Raw genomic sequence first — 13,655 nt, 5'->3', positions numbered from 1 at the left:
TTTTACAACTTACCCTTTCTCCAATTACCCCATTGGGACCAACATTTCCACGCAACCCCATGTACCCATCAGGTCCTGGTAAACCGGAAAGTCCGGAAATACCCTGCTCTCCAACAGACCCCTAAATGTAATACAAATAGTAAAATATTTTCACTTGTTGGTTGATGTCGAAACCGTGCCGCATCTGCAAGGACAGTATTGCGTTTCGCTGAACAAATTCAAGATCGTTGTGTGTTTCTGTATGAAGTACCGTTTCATTTAAAAAACGTAGTAAAGTGGCTGGTTTGAGATGCTTCCGAATCAAAATAAAAAACGGTTACATAAAGTAGGTAAGAAAGCAAAAATCCAAAATTCCGTCTCAAACTGAGTAGATTTAATAAGTTGAAACCTAGTTAGAAAATCGTCAGTGAAGACCTTGGACACACTTTGTTGAGTAACAGAACACGTTACCATGGCAGTAACAGTTTTCCTCTTAACTCCATCGCCACATGCAAGAATGCACATATGTAGTGTGTTAAGTATAGTTGCAAATTCTCACCCTGTCACCCCTCATTCCGTCGCGACCAGAAGACCCAAGCATTCCTTTGTTGCCCTATAAGAAATTTCATACTTTAATCGTTTTGCTTCTCACCGGAATTATTAACAATTGTGTTTATACAAACACTGAGAAACCGCTCACAACATCTGTTGCCCATATGTTGAATACTCTGATGCATCTGATTGCTATTTATGAAGAGCAATCCACAATTTTCCACCAAAATGTTTCTAACAGTTTGACCTGTTCAAACGGCGTTGGACTATTTAATTCGACTTTTAGTGCACTTACTTTAGGTCCAAGTGGTCCGTGTTTTCCGCGCTTTCCTCGCAATCCTGCTCTTCCCTGAAGTGATTTCAGCAAAAAATAAAAAGTTACTTTCAAAACCAAATCTCTATTACTGAAAGCATTTTTCTACTACTGCTTTGCAGACTTTAGCTGTCTTTGGTTTGCAGACGTATCCACAACTTTAGTTTTAAAAACTGACATTTGCACAAACACTTTTCTTAGCATTGTAGGTTACTTTAACAATTTACTTCGATATAACTATTAGCAATGATAACAATAATAATAATAATAATAGTAGCCTAATATTAACAATAATAATGAAAAAAATAACAATCTTATAACTTAGCAATATTGGAAAATGTAGCTACAACATTTAAAAATGTTGTACCAGGAAGTACTAATGGCATGAAGCACAAACAAAGGCTACACCACTGATCTAGCACTTACATATTCTCCTGGTTTGCCTGGGGGCCCTTTGAGACCTTCTCTGCCAGACGAGCCCTAAATGCACGAGTAAAGTTTCAAGGTTGTCGACTTTGCAGCAACCAACAACCAGCAACCACCAGTTTGCAGCAACCAACCACCATTGTCGACTTTGTAGCAACCACCAACTTCAGTAGTAAAATAATGCAAAGGAATACCACATGTTAAAATTATAGAATACGGTACAACACCGCAGGCATTATTTATACACATAAAATGAAAAAGCTTCAACATTCTGTCGTTTTCAGTGACAAAACATCAAAATAAAACTTATATCGCTGATTTCAGGATCGCGTGTTAGGCTAGCGCATGTCATCTGAACCACCTAAAATGTTTAAGTTACCATATAAAAGTTGCACTTCTAAGAATTGTAATTATTTCGATGCAATTCCTCAGTTATCTTTAAGAAGCCGATGAAACATACGTCATATCTTGAACTATGGCACAAAGTAAATTATTATTACCGGTTCTCCTGGAACTCCTCTATCGCCATCAACCCCTTGCACTCCAATATGACCCTGGATAAACATAATAACACATGAATTGAAACAAACCCATCTTTTCACTCATTCGTCTTCCAACACCAGTTTGCAAGGCGAACCTCTGGTGTAAATTGTTTTCTCTAGTGATGGCACGTGCAGCTCAAAACTGATTCTAGTTTCTAAATGTAAAGGCTAAAATTGCATCTGGGCTTTTCAAACTATATTTAAATATTGAAATTAAACGATTTGCTTACATATCCTTCCTGCCAAATGAAAATATTCAAACGTTATCTATAATAGCTTTCCAATTGGGCGTCAAAGGAATACTATGATGGAATTGAATATTTCAATTTGAATATGTACAAAGAGTTACTTTAAATACTTGTCACTCACCGTTCGCCCCTTTGAGCCTTGCTCTCCTCTCAAACCAGAGGGTCCATGAATTCCCTTAATGAAAACATCTGTTGATTTTCACAATTTTGACCTTATCAAAAAGAAACCCAGCGGAGTATGAAAGTGAATTTTCCAGGTAACTGTTGAAACTAGACCTTAAGCTTTTAACAATTCAGTTTTACGAAGAAAACCGTTCCCTTCCACGCAAATCAGTCCCTTTTTTACAGTTATTTACTTCTAAAACAAAACGAGCCAATCTACTGACTGTGTAAGGACCTGCTTCACACGCTCATGTTTTCTTCACGTTAAGAACGAACGTCGGTTGACATCTAATCAACAAAAAATTACTAAACTTCGAACACTACCTTCTTTCCAGGATTTCCCTCTGAACCTTTCTCTCCACTGCTTCCAGACTTTCCCTACATCCGTGTTTATAGGTCAAGTTATGTTTTAAAAAACGTGTTAGCTAAGTTTTGTTATGTTAATTTTACATCAAAGGTTATTGCAAGGAAAGAAGAAAAGCTCCAAGAAAAAGCTGTGTTTGCACAAGTACCATAAGGACATTTTCTAAAAGGTATTTGAAGAAAATTGAAACTGGGCTATTCGACAAAAATAGCATTTTCAGAATTTAAGTAGCATGTTCTCCACTATCGTTTTATAGATTAAATAAAACGTAGTGAAAACGATATATAAGTAAGACATAAGTCCATAACCACTCTCATAATTCAATGACTTGGATGGTTTTCCTTCTATTGCCTCTTGTAGGTCGCAGGCCGGTATTCGGTTCTACTTAGGTCCCACGCTGTGGAATGATATTAAAAGCTTTAAAAAGTGATACGGATTGTGTTCTTTCCTATGCGCAGCGGTGGGTATACTTCAAGATAAGAATGTGGTTATGTCGTAGACATGGCCACAATTACGGTATGGTACTAAATTCCAGTCGCGGAAACATATTAGTTGGTAGTACAATTTTGGTGAAGAAGTAATTTTCTTGAACCATACACAAATTTTTTGTTTACATTAATTAATATAGAACCATTGTCTATATTAGTTGGTGTAAACAAAAAATGTAACCATAATATTATTGCTGCATTACCGGAATCCCTTGCTTTCCATTCGCCCCTCTAGGACCGGAATCTCCTTCCACTCCCTGAAATCAAAAGCAAAATTGACACACGGAACTCTTATTGATTTTGTGTTATTTCAACGCTACGAGATGTTAAAAGAACATAAATAAAATGCGTCTTGGTGTTTAATTCTATTACTATTATGTTTCTTAATATCACTCGTTCGATTTATCGGTCTGTGAAGAGATAATGGACAACAGAGTCATTGCCCAATCTAAACTTCGAAGCAAAGAAAAATGATAAACTTATTCCACAAACTTACTGCAAAAAGGACAGACATGCTTGATTAACTGTTTTTAGAGGTAAGAAAAACGACAAACGAAACTTTTATATCACTACTACACATTGTCACACAAAGTACCTTTACACCTTTCTCTCCAGGTTTTCCCTCTGATCCTTGAGCTCCATGCAAACCCTGGTTGTAAAAAGTAAAAGTATTTATACGAATACAAGTAAGAGCCAAGTTTGCATCCAAGATGAAACGCATGTCCCATGTTTGATTAAGATTTTGATGAAATCGACTATTGGCAACGATGATAGAAGAAAGTCAAGTTTCTCTTCACTTCGTCTCTACTTTCGCAAAATAAGGTTATACCCTTCAATTGCTGAGTAAATCGATTGGTGGCTGAGCTGTACAGGTATCGAACCCGAGTCTGCAGGATAATCGGAGAAAGATACATCCCTTACTTACGCCATTTTGCCACAGTTACGTGCTTCCAAATACACCAAGGTTTCTGACAAAGTTACAAAGTGGTGAACACATTTTAATCGAATACATTGTGTTATTTCTTTAATACGAATACTTACAATATACCCTTTGTCTCCAATTGGGCCATCAGGACCTCTGTCTCCTGCTGGTCCCTTAAACAAAACGAAAGTTTACAGGTAAAAAGCAAAGTTTCTGAAACAGTACCAAGAATCGTAACCTACACCCTTCTCTCTATAAGTAAATCTGTAGAAAAATAAAACTGTGTTAATAAGAGGTAAACTTTAAAAACATTTATAGTTTCGGGAGAGAGTTTGCTTTTTTATACCAAAGGCAGGCAAGACACAACAATACCACAGGGTTGAGCATTACAACAGTATATATTTTTTACATATTTACAATGTTAAACTATTTTGTAAATATGTAAAAAATATATACTGTTGTAATGCTCAACCCTGTGGTATTGTTGTGTCTTGCCTGCCTTTGGTTTAAAAGCATTTGAAGATCAACTTCAAAAACTCTATTTGTTCAAATTAAAACCGCACATAAAACTACATTGTGATGCAAACATCGATCATGATGCTGCTACAAGCAAAACTCAATCTATTGTATTCGATGTAAAATTGTGAACAATTGATTTCAATCAATCTTTCTAAGATCACACAAGCTTTCAGTATAAGCGGACATAATTGCTGGAGTGGCAGGGCTTGCTATGCGGAAGGTACCATATTTTCATTTTCATTCAACGGTTGCATATGACGAAAATTGAAATGGTCACACTCGTGTATAGTAATTATCTTACATTTTTAAAACGTGTCGTACGCATACCAACGCATCAACGCATACCAATTACTTGCGTTTCTTAAATGTGTAGTGCTCATAACTGAGAGGTAAAATCACATGTAAGAGTCCTTTGTGAAATATTGGCCCTGATGCTTAATAAGTTGAAAACCCATTTTATTAAGCAATCACCAGGCTTAAGAAATGTATAGCCTACTGTTTATACAAAACAGGTTTATTTTTCCGTAGTGTAAAGAGTACAAAAATTTTTGCACGTCGAGAGGTGTAGTTCACATAGAATGCATCGCGCTTTGGCCACAAATATCGTTCTACTAACCGTGACCCCACGTTCGCCCCTTTTTCCATCAGCCCCTGCCAACCCCTTCTCTCCTTTTTCACCTCGTTGCCCTGGAAGCCCAACTTTTCCAGAAGATCCAGCTTCACCCTATAAGAAGCAAGTTAACTTTAAAGTTTCTTTACTTTTATAAATGAAGATAAAAGGTAAAATAATTCATGAATTACGAGCAACTTGTCTTTGGCCAAGTCTTATTGCGTGGATATGAAATTTTGCTACTTTTCTAGCACTCATAACTGTGCCAAAGCAACGTAACAAATTCAACTGCAGTGCCTTTTGGCATAGGTGCAGAGGTTGCAACCTTGCGTGTCGAGTCAATAGCGAGCTTCCCAGTAGCACAAGAACTGTTAACGCAAGACTCGTCAGTGCTAGAAAGTGCGATATTTGCTAATGAGATTTGTTCCACCAAAGTTTACGCTGAAGGTTGCATTGCGATAATGGTACAGCGAACGAAACTTGGTATGCCTTAGTCAAATGCATTTGCAAAAAATTACAACGCCAGATACGTTGCTCAAATGAGTTTTCATAAACCAACCGGAAAAAAGCGTTACCTTTAGTCCGGTTTCTCCTCTTGTTCCGATTTTTCCGCCTTTTCCGGGTAATCCTTGAACTCCTTGGATTCCCTGCAACCCTCTCGAACCAACGTCTCCCTCGGGGCCCTGTAATTAGCATGTGAATAAACTTGATGCACCCCTGACTTGGTGGAAACAAAGTGAAAAATATTTTCCATGTCCTACCTTTGCTCCTTTTTGACCAGCAGCTCCTGAAATCCCAGGTCCACCAGCTTGACCTTTCACACCGTCTGCACCACTTTTTCCTTCTTCACCTGGAGGACCAATCACCCCAGGTATGCCCTGACGCCCCAAAATTCCTTCCTCGCCCATCTCTCCCTTTTCTCCCTGAACATAAACAAGTTGTGTGAAGTTGCGGCAAACATTATCTACGTTTAATAAATTTACGGCAGTATTTGATAATAAGATGAATAAAAGTTAAGCACTTTTTATACTGAGTTCTGCTTACACAATGCAAACGTATAAATCTGCGTTTTCATTACACTCTTTAGAAAAGTTATATATTTCAATTTCAACACACATCAACGTATAAGCTGTCACAGTTCGCATAGGGCCCATGGACATACTGTATATACAATTGTAGGCGACATAACATTTCGATTACAGGTCATATAAATGGTAAAAGGACGAGATATGACTTACCTGAGGTCCATTTTCTCCGGGTTCCCCTGGAACTCCAGGTTGACCGTCAACGCCCTTAAAAAGTTTGAGAGCAAAATGTTATTTAAAAAAAACTTCTAGAACTGGCAACACTGTCATACACTTGGCAAGCAAGTCACATAATTTAATATTTTCGCGTCTGTTTTAATGGCATCGTAATCCGGGTTACGGAGTTGGACTGAACGTGTATGATTATAACTCTCAAGCATTAAAACACTCTTTGACTTGGAACAGGTCAAAATCTCCAGACTACAGCTCTAGACAGGGTTATGTGATAGCATAAAAATATCCGAATGCGAAACCTTCTCTAAATAGCCTAACAATCGAACCAAACTCGACCCGGACTCTGCTGCAACTCTTTCTAGTAAAAGGATTGTATTCTCATCACAGCTGTATTCGTTGCATTCGCAAGTCAATAACAAATTTTCTTCTCAGGCTATGTGGGCTACTGTACTTAGGTTAAACAAACTTAAAATGACGCCATGTATTTGCATGGTAATACTTACAGTTTCTCCTGGAGCACCAGCGTTGCCCTCGGGGCCAACAGGACCAGGTTCACCCTAAAAAATATAGGCTACGATAATAATCAAGGCTTTTGATAGATGATCTTTGATTGCAAATTGAAAACTACAATGACACTGACAAACGTGATCTGCTTCCTCTCACACGAGCCGCCAAAGTCTACCTCGTTCAAGAAAGCCTACCTCGTACAAGCCATCGAAGCATGGACTCCTGAAGTAAAGGACTGGAATGTTGCGATCTCGGGGTTTGTAACTTGAGTCTGAATGATTAACTTGAGTCTGAATGATTAACTTGAGTCCTGGCTAAAATGACTTCTAGAGAAGCTAGAAACACAATCTTGGATTCCATATTAGGGTTTTTGAGGATGGCGAGTTCAATAGTGTTACTTTCAACACCATGTGAGGTCATTTTCAAAGTCAAAATATTATATTTTAAGGTCAAATTACATAATTTTGGTCATTTTTGCCCATTTTTGCGTCTAAATCGTAAAGCAAAACTGTTTAAAAGAAGTCTGTGACGAAATATGATAATGTGCACCTACTGCACCTATTGTGTAAGGTATTTTCTCTACACTGCGTAAGTTCTTTGAAGTTATTTTTATTTATTTTGGGAAATATTTTGGTGATTTCATATGCCCTTACAAAACATTGCGGTTCTAAGCTTTCGTGACGTAACAATTTACTGAAATCATAGCCCCTAGGGATTTAAGCTGCGTCTTATGTTGCAGCTTTCCACTCGTTGCCGATTTGATACCGACACTATGATTTTCGCAATTCAGCTTTACAACATATCACTCAGTGCTCACGAAATGATTCGTCGATCCGGCTTAATCATTTTACAACGAACAAATACGAACTACAAACAAATAAAGAACAATGATTTCACAGGATTTGCCTTCCTCGACTTAAAAAAAGCATTTGATACTGTGTATGCCATAAACGGCTCTTGCGGAAGCTTGACCACTATGGTGTCCGTGGAGTTGCAAACGATCTTCTCTCGTCTTACTTGAATGGCCGTAAACAATATGTTGCGATTGATCAAGATACTTCCACACAGCAATCTATCCAGTATGGTGTTCCTCAAGGTTCAACTCTAGGTCCACTCTTGTTTTTAATTTACATAAATGACCTACCAAACAGCATGTCGACAATGCCAAGGTTGTTTGCGGACGATACATGTCTCATAGTTAAAGCTGATAACTTAAATTTATTGCAAACCAAACTTAATGCTGAATTAGCTGCTGTAGAAGGTTGGATTAATGCCAACAAATTGACCATTAATGCCTCTAAATCCAATCTATTAGTAATTCCTCCTAAAAAAAGCTACAACAAATTTGATGAATTCCATGTTTTCTATAGGGCTGTTGAGCTAGAAACCGTCAACCACGCTAAGTATCTTGGAATAATAATTGATAAACAGCTCTCATTCGAACCTCACATTGATGCTCTTAGATCTAAACTTGCTTGATCTGTTGGTATTTGTCGAAACTTAAACACTTTCTTCCTTTCAATGCTAGACTGCAGTTATATTATTCGCTCATACACCCACATATTATGAATGGAATAGCCATTTGGGGCTCTACATACAAAGCATATATCGAGAAACTACAAAAGTTGCAAAACAAAGCAATAAAAATAGTTGCTGGAGGGTTGTGGTCAGAACACGTTACGCCTTACTTCAAGCAGGTAAAAGTTCTAAAAATAAAAGACATTTACAAACTAGAAATTGCTAAATTAATGTTTAAATATAACCATAATTCTTTACCCTGGACTTTTTCGAATTGCTTCAAAAAAACATCAAACGTTCATAATCGCTCAACTAGATGTTCAATCAAAAATGATAATTACTTTGTTCCTCTGTATGCTACTACAAAACTTCAACGAAGCATCAAGTATAGTGGAGTAAAAATAAGGAACTCAATCCCACTAGATATTAAAAAAATTTTTTTTACTCATTTAAAAAACTTTACAAAAACTATCTAATTGCAGAATAATTTTAAGTGTAATGTTTACTAAATGTTTATCATCGACTTGGCTGAGGGTGGCTGCTTGACTCGAAGACAGTCATGGTCACTTCGCAGCTTCCCGTTGTGATTTACTTACTTCAACGATGCAGTGTACATTTGATATTTTTTCTTTGTTTCAATTGTGTTCGTTAAGCGTGCTGCATCATTTAATGATTTTGCTGTTATGATATTGCACAACAAAATAAACCAATCAATCAATTCTACCATCAACAAAACAGGTAAAACAGGTGCTTGCTAGTAGTATGCAAGACTCCAACCTCAAAACCTTATTCGACCAGCTTAAGCCACAGCAGCGATTGGTCAATGTAATGTTTGATGAGGTAAAAAGCTGATCGAGACATCGCGATTTTCTAGAGGGCATGTTCTAGGATTTGCTGAAAATGCAGCAGCGGGTGGTGAGGATGAAATGCTTGCTTCACATGCTATGGTTGTTGAGATTGCTTGTCATTTCAGTGGTCCGCGCTATATTCTACGCGTTTTGCCCTGCAAAAAATTAACTGCCGATCAGCTAAAGGAACTCCTTATCGAAGCTGCCTTAGCTGTAGTTGGTGCTGGCGGTACTATAATTTCTTTGATATGTGACAATTGCAGTACCAACCGCAGTGTATATTCAAAACTTGGAGGACCAGGAAGTTGTCAAGGATTGTCAGATCAAGAGCAATCTATGTTCTTAGTTTACGATTACGTGCACATCTTCAAAAATATTCGCAACAACTGGATTACTGTTGGTGGTCAGACACTCTCATTCGTCGTAAATGGCAATGAGTACAAAGCTTCCTACTTGCTTTTGTACTTATTTTGCTTTGTACAAAGCTTCTGTACATAATGCCTGTAATTTGCATGACAAGACCGAAATACGTTGCCGGTTTCATTTTGCTGAGTTGTTATCTTTTGTAGATACACCTTTAGCTAGTAATAATGCTGCTTGTACTACTTTAGCTAACATTCTATTGAAAGCTTATGCCCTCAATGTAAGTGACAAAGAAAAGTTTTTGGGATGCCTCAGGAGGCAAGAAAAGCTTTCCAACTAATGTAGGCTACATTGTCTATTATGGTGTCATCTTGTTAGCCTATGTATTGTCAATTTGTGTATTATATTGTAATCATAAACTCCTTTAGATCAGGGCTTCCCAAACTGGGGGTCGCGACCCCGCAAGGGGTCGCGTAACGAACTTTAGGGGTCGCAAAGAGTGTGCCAATTTTACTCAAAGTACTGCATATTAACACTTCTGTGCAAGTTATTAATTGTAACCAAACACGTTGAGAGTAACGCACCCAGTACGCGTATTTTCGCAAATTGGTGTGGTAAAATGGAATCGAAATTCAAAACCCTTTTATTGCAATGTGAAGTAAGATGGCTTTCAAAAGTTGAAGCTAAAAAGGTTATTAGTGTTGAAAAATGAAGTCGTGACTTTCCAACGAAAAAAATTGCAGACATTGCCCACCATTTTCGCAATGACATCTGGTTCGTAAAATTAAGCTATTTATCAGATTTTCTTAACTGAACGAACTTAATTTGTCCCTATATGGAGAAAACATCTATGTTTTTACATTTGTTTTACATTGAAATCTAAAATTAAAGCGTTCATCAACACATTATACGTCTGGAAACAAGAAGTTGAAAATGATTCATTTGAAATGTTCTCATTTACTGAATAGTGTTTGGTTAACAATGATGTGAGATCAAATGTTATTAACAGTTTTTTGACAGTTTCAGAAGTATTTTTTTCCAGAATCTGACAATACCAAATTATATTGAATCCAAAACGTATTTGCAATGCAAAAACAAAGTAGCCTAGCTAACCTACCGAGCACTTCTCTCAAAAAGAAATTACTAATCTATCTTCTGATTTAAAGTTTAAATTTTGTGGAAATTTATAAATTTTATGCAAAAAAACCTTCACATTTTTTGGCTTAACGTTGGAGCGGAATATGTAGGCTACCATGACCTGATTCAGCAGTAGGCCTAACCGCACCCCTGTCCTTTGTTTTGACTTTTTCTTGAAAATTTCCAGCAGAGGAAACTGAGGCAAATGCTGGGTACTCGTTGAGAGGATCGTCTCACCAATGGCGCAATTACAAAGATCATACAATGTGACACGTCTTTTCCACTGTAGAGTAGGCCTCCAAAGCCACACCCGACTGGAAATAAAACCAATGCTCGGACACAAGCTGGAGCTTACGACGACAATTTGTGCGAGTTAGAGTTTTTAACGTTGATGAGCAGATACCATCAAACCTAAGCAACATTGAAACCGCCTTGGGACCAGCATTAGCCAATTGAGCCATACCAGCATTAAATGTGTTTGATTCTTTGTTTTGTTTCCAGTAGGCTGCGTGTAAACTGTAAAGTCCTAACAGTCATTGAGTACCGTTAGCTTGTTTTAAGTTTTCATTTGAAAACCTTTCCATCAATACTACAAATGTAGGCTATATTTCGCAGTATTTATCATTTTAACCGTGAAGGGTCGCGAAAAGTTTTAGGAGATTAAAAGGGGTCGCGAGCAAAAAAGTTTGGGAAGCCCTGCTTTAGATAATAGCCATAGTGTTGAGAAATACATATGATGTTTATGTAATAGCATATTTCGTCACAGGTTTCTTTCAAACAGTTTTGCTTTACGATTTAGATAGACGCAAAAATGGGCAAAAATGACCAAAATTCTGTAATTTGACCTTAAAATATAATATTTTGACCTCAAAAATGACCTCAGATGGTTTTGAAAGTAACACTATTGAACTCGCCATCCTCAAAAACCCTAATATGGAATCCAAGATTGTGTTTCTAGCTTCTGTAGAAGTCTTTTTAGACAGGACTCAAGTTAATCCTTCAGACTCAAGTTACAAACCCCGAGATCACAACATTCCAGTCCTTTACTTAAGGAGTCTATGCATCGAAGTGACAAGTTAATTTTTCTATCAAGATTTTATTTATTTTATGAGAAGTTGAAAAAAATTTTTTTATCAGCTTTCTGGTGTGATTTTACGAAAACTTACTGAATATCCAATCGGTCCCTTTTCTCCTTCTGCACCGGGGTGACCTTTTGAACCCTGCAAAGTTACATGTTGGTAACTTCATGTGGTAACTTTTGCAATGAGTGCTGATGAATATGAGAAATTTCAATAACAACATACCAAAAGGGCATGACTGGTATGATTCAATGTTTATCGCAGGGCCTACTTAGTACTTAGTCATGAAACACTTCCGCTGGCTGGCGGAGATTTGAATCAACAAAACAATAACACAAGGTGGCCAGTCTTCTTGACATCGAAGAGCTCATCACAGAAAATAACTAACAAAGATGGCTGATTGTCAAGGTTAAGTGTTTTCTTTTAGAGTGTACTGTAGATCACGTTTACTTTTTGAAAAACCGTGCGATAGTCGCCCCAACAATAAGTTCAAGTGCAAGCAAGACTTCAATTGATTGAAAGGTAAACGAGCAATCAGATCGATGTTTGGACTTGCTTGATGCCAGTCGCTTGAAGCCGCAAACTTGACACCAACGTGAGGAAGAGCAAAAATGGTGCTAATCAAATATTGAGATCAAACCAAAATTCTGATACTGTAACATTCAAATAACAAAACTTTAATATCTTTTGTAGAATTTAAAGCAACTTCATTGTTTTATAAACTTTCAGTGAGGCTTCCAGAGCTCTCTCACTATATGAACCCGAAGATATTGCACCATCCCGATATTCAACAGAGCTAAAAGCGGATATTTTTGGCTCAACTTTAAAAACCTTTTTAACCTTTCGCTCCTCAAAGCGGGGCCAAATATGACCCCCTCTCATATTTCCTTTACTAGAAGCATAGTTATGCCATGCATGTGGTTTTTCTTAACTTCCCAAAATTGCAATGTGGATCTGATGGTGCAAAATTTGATAATAAAAAGCGTGTAGCTTTTTTTTGTAAATTAAAGAGTTTAGTGAATTTTTGTTGTTTTTGGCCAACTTTCAGCAAAGCGTGAAATTCATTTTTGAGTTTTCCGTTGTTTAGCTTGCCCTCAATAACACAAAGCGCTTTCGTTTCCAGTGTTACTGCGCCCTACAAGCCAGTGAATACGGAGTTGCTGAATAGAAACAATAATACAGTATGTTCTTTTTGCCCAATTAGATGCAAGAGAAATAGCAATCTACGACCGAAATAGAACATACAAACTATTCAAAATAGTTTCAACCAGCCAATATTCATTGACGTGTGAAAAAAACTTACAATACGGAATCTTACTTCGCATAAAAACATGAAAACTAGTTACGAAATACATGTTTTGTGAAAATTCTGTTGTTTCATCGCAAAACTTGCAAATCGGGAATTGTTTTGCTACAAATGCTTTTGGAAGGAACTGGAGACATGAAGGTTTAGCATTCTTATGCCGCAAAGTAAAACAGTAAAGTTATGAGAAAGCCTCTGCTTCTGTCAACAATACAGGGAGCCGCTGACTTGACTACATGTTCCTTCGCTGCTTCAGCTGCGTGCGGTGTTGCACTGCTTCTTTGAATCGCCTTGTACTGTATGTTGTGGCAATGGGCGCAAAATAAAATGACTATGCAAGGCATAACATAGGACAATAAAAAAAACGGTTTCTATGTACAAGAGGGGGGCGGATTAGCTGGATGGTAGAAAGACAAACTAGATAGCTTTTCCTTTATCTTGGACATATGCCTCGGAAAACTCATCAACAGTAAATACTGTGAACAACGGCATGGATACTGGAAGCAGCATTTGCTC

At 37.5% G+C, this 13,655-nt stretch overlaps 1 protein-coding gene across 1 annotated transcript in view; it reads right to left on the bottom strand.

Annotated features, from left to right (window-relative positions):
- Window positions 1-13,655, bottom strand: part of LOC145768890 (uncharacterized) — a 50,156-nt gene that overhangs the window by 10,106 nt on the left and 26,395 nt on the right. Inside the window, exons 33-48 of the mRNA XM_082580496.1 lie at window positions 11,924-11,977; window positions 6,888-6,941; window positions 6,364-6,417; window positions 5,887-6,048; window positions 5,701-5,808; window positions 5,132-5,239; window positions 4,116-4,169; window positions 3,670-3,723; window positions 3,278-3,331; window positions 2,547-2,600; window positions 2,182-2,235; window positions 1,771-1,824; window positions 1,271-1,324; window positions 827-880; window positions 539-592; window positions 14-121 (exon numbers count right to left, since the gene is read on the bottom strand). Of these exons, the coding sequence (XP_082436622.1) occupies window positions 14-121; window positions 539-592; window positions 827-880; window positions 1,271-1,324; window positions 1,771-1,824; window positions 2,182-2,235; window positions 2,547-2,600; window positions 3,278-3,331; window positions 3,670-3,723; window positions 4,116-4,169; window positions 5,132-5,239; window positions 5,701-5,808; window positions 5,887-6,048; window positions 6,364-6,417; window positions 6,888-6,941; window positions 11,924-11,977 (1,134 nt within the window). The remainder of the gene's footprint in view (window positions 1-13; window positions 122-538; window positions 593-826; window positions 881-1,270; window positions 1,325-1,770; window positions 1,825-2,181; window positions 2,236-2,546; window positions 2,601-3,277; window positions 3,332-3,669; window positions 3,724-4,115; window positions 4,170-5,131; window positions 5,240-5,700; window positions 5,809-5,886; window positions 6,049-6,363; window positions 6,418-6,887; window positions 6,942-11,923; window positions 11,978-13,655) is intronic.

The sequence above is a fragment of the Aplidium turbinatum genome, chromosome 4 (assembly GCF_918807975.1).
Source record: "Aplidium turbinatum chromosome 4, kaAplTurb1.1, whole genome shotgun sequence".
NCBI classification, from domain to species: Eukaryota; Metazoa; Chordata; class Ascidiacea; order Aplousobranchia; family Polyclinidae; genus Aplidium; species Aplidium turbinatum.
The sequence above is the reverse complement of the archived record's forward strand: the minus strand, read 5'-3'. Positions and strand labels throughout refer to the sequence as shown.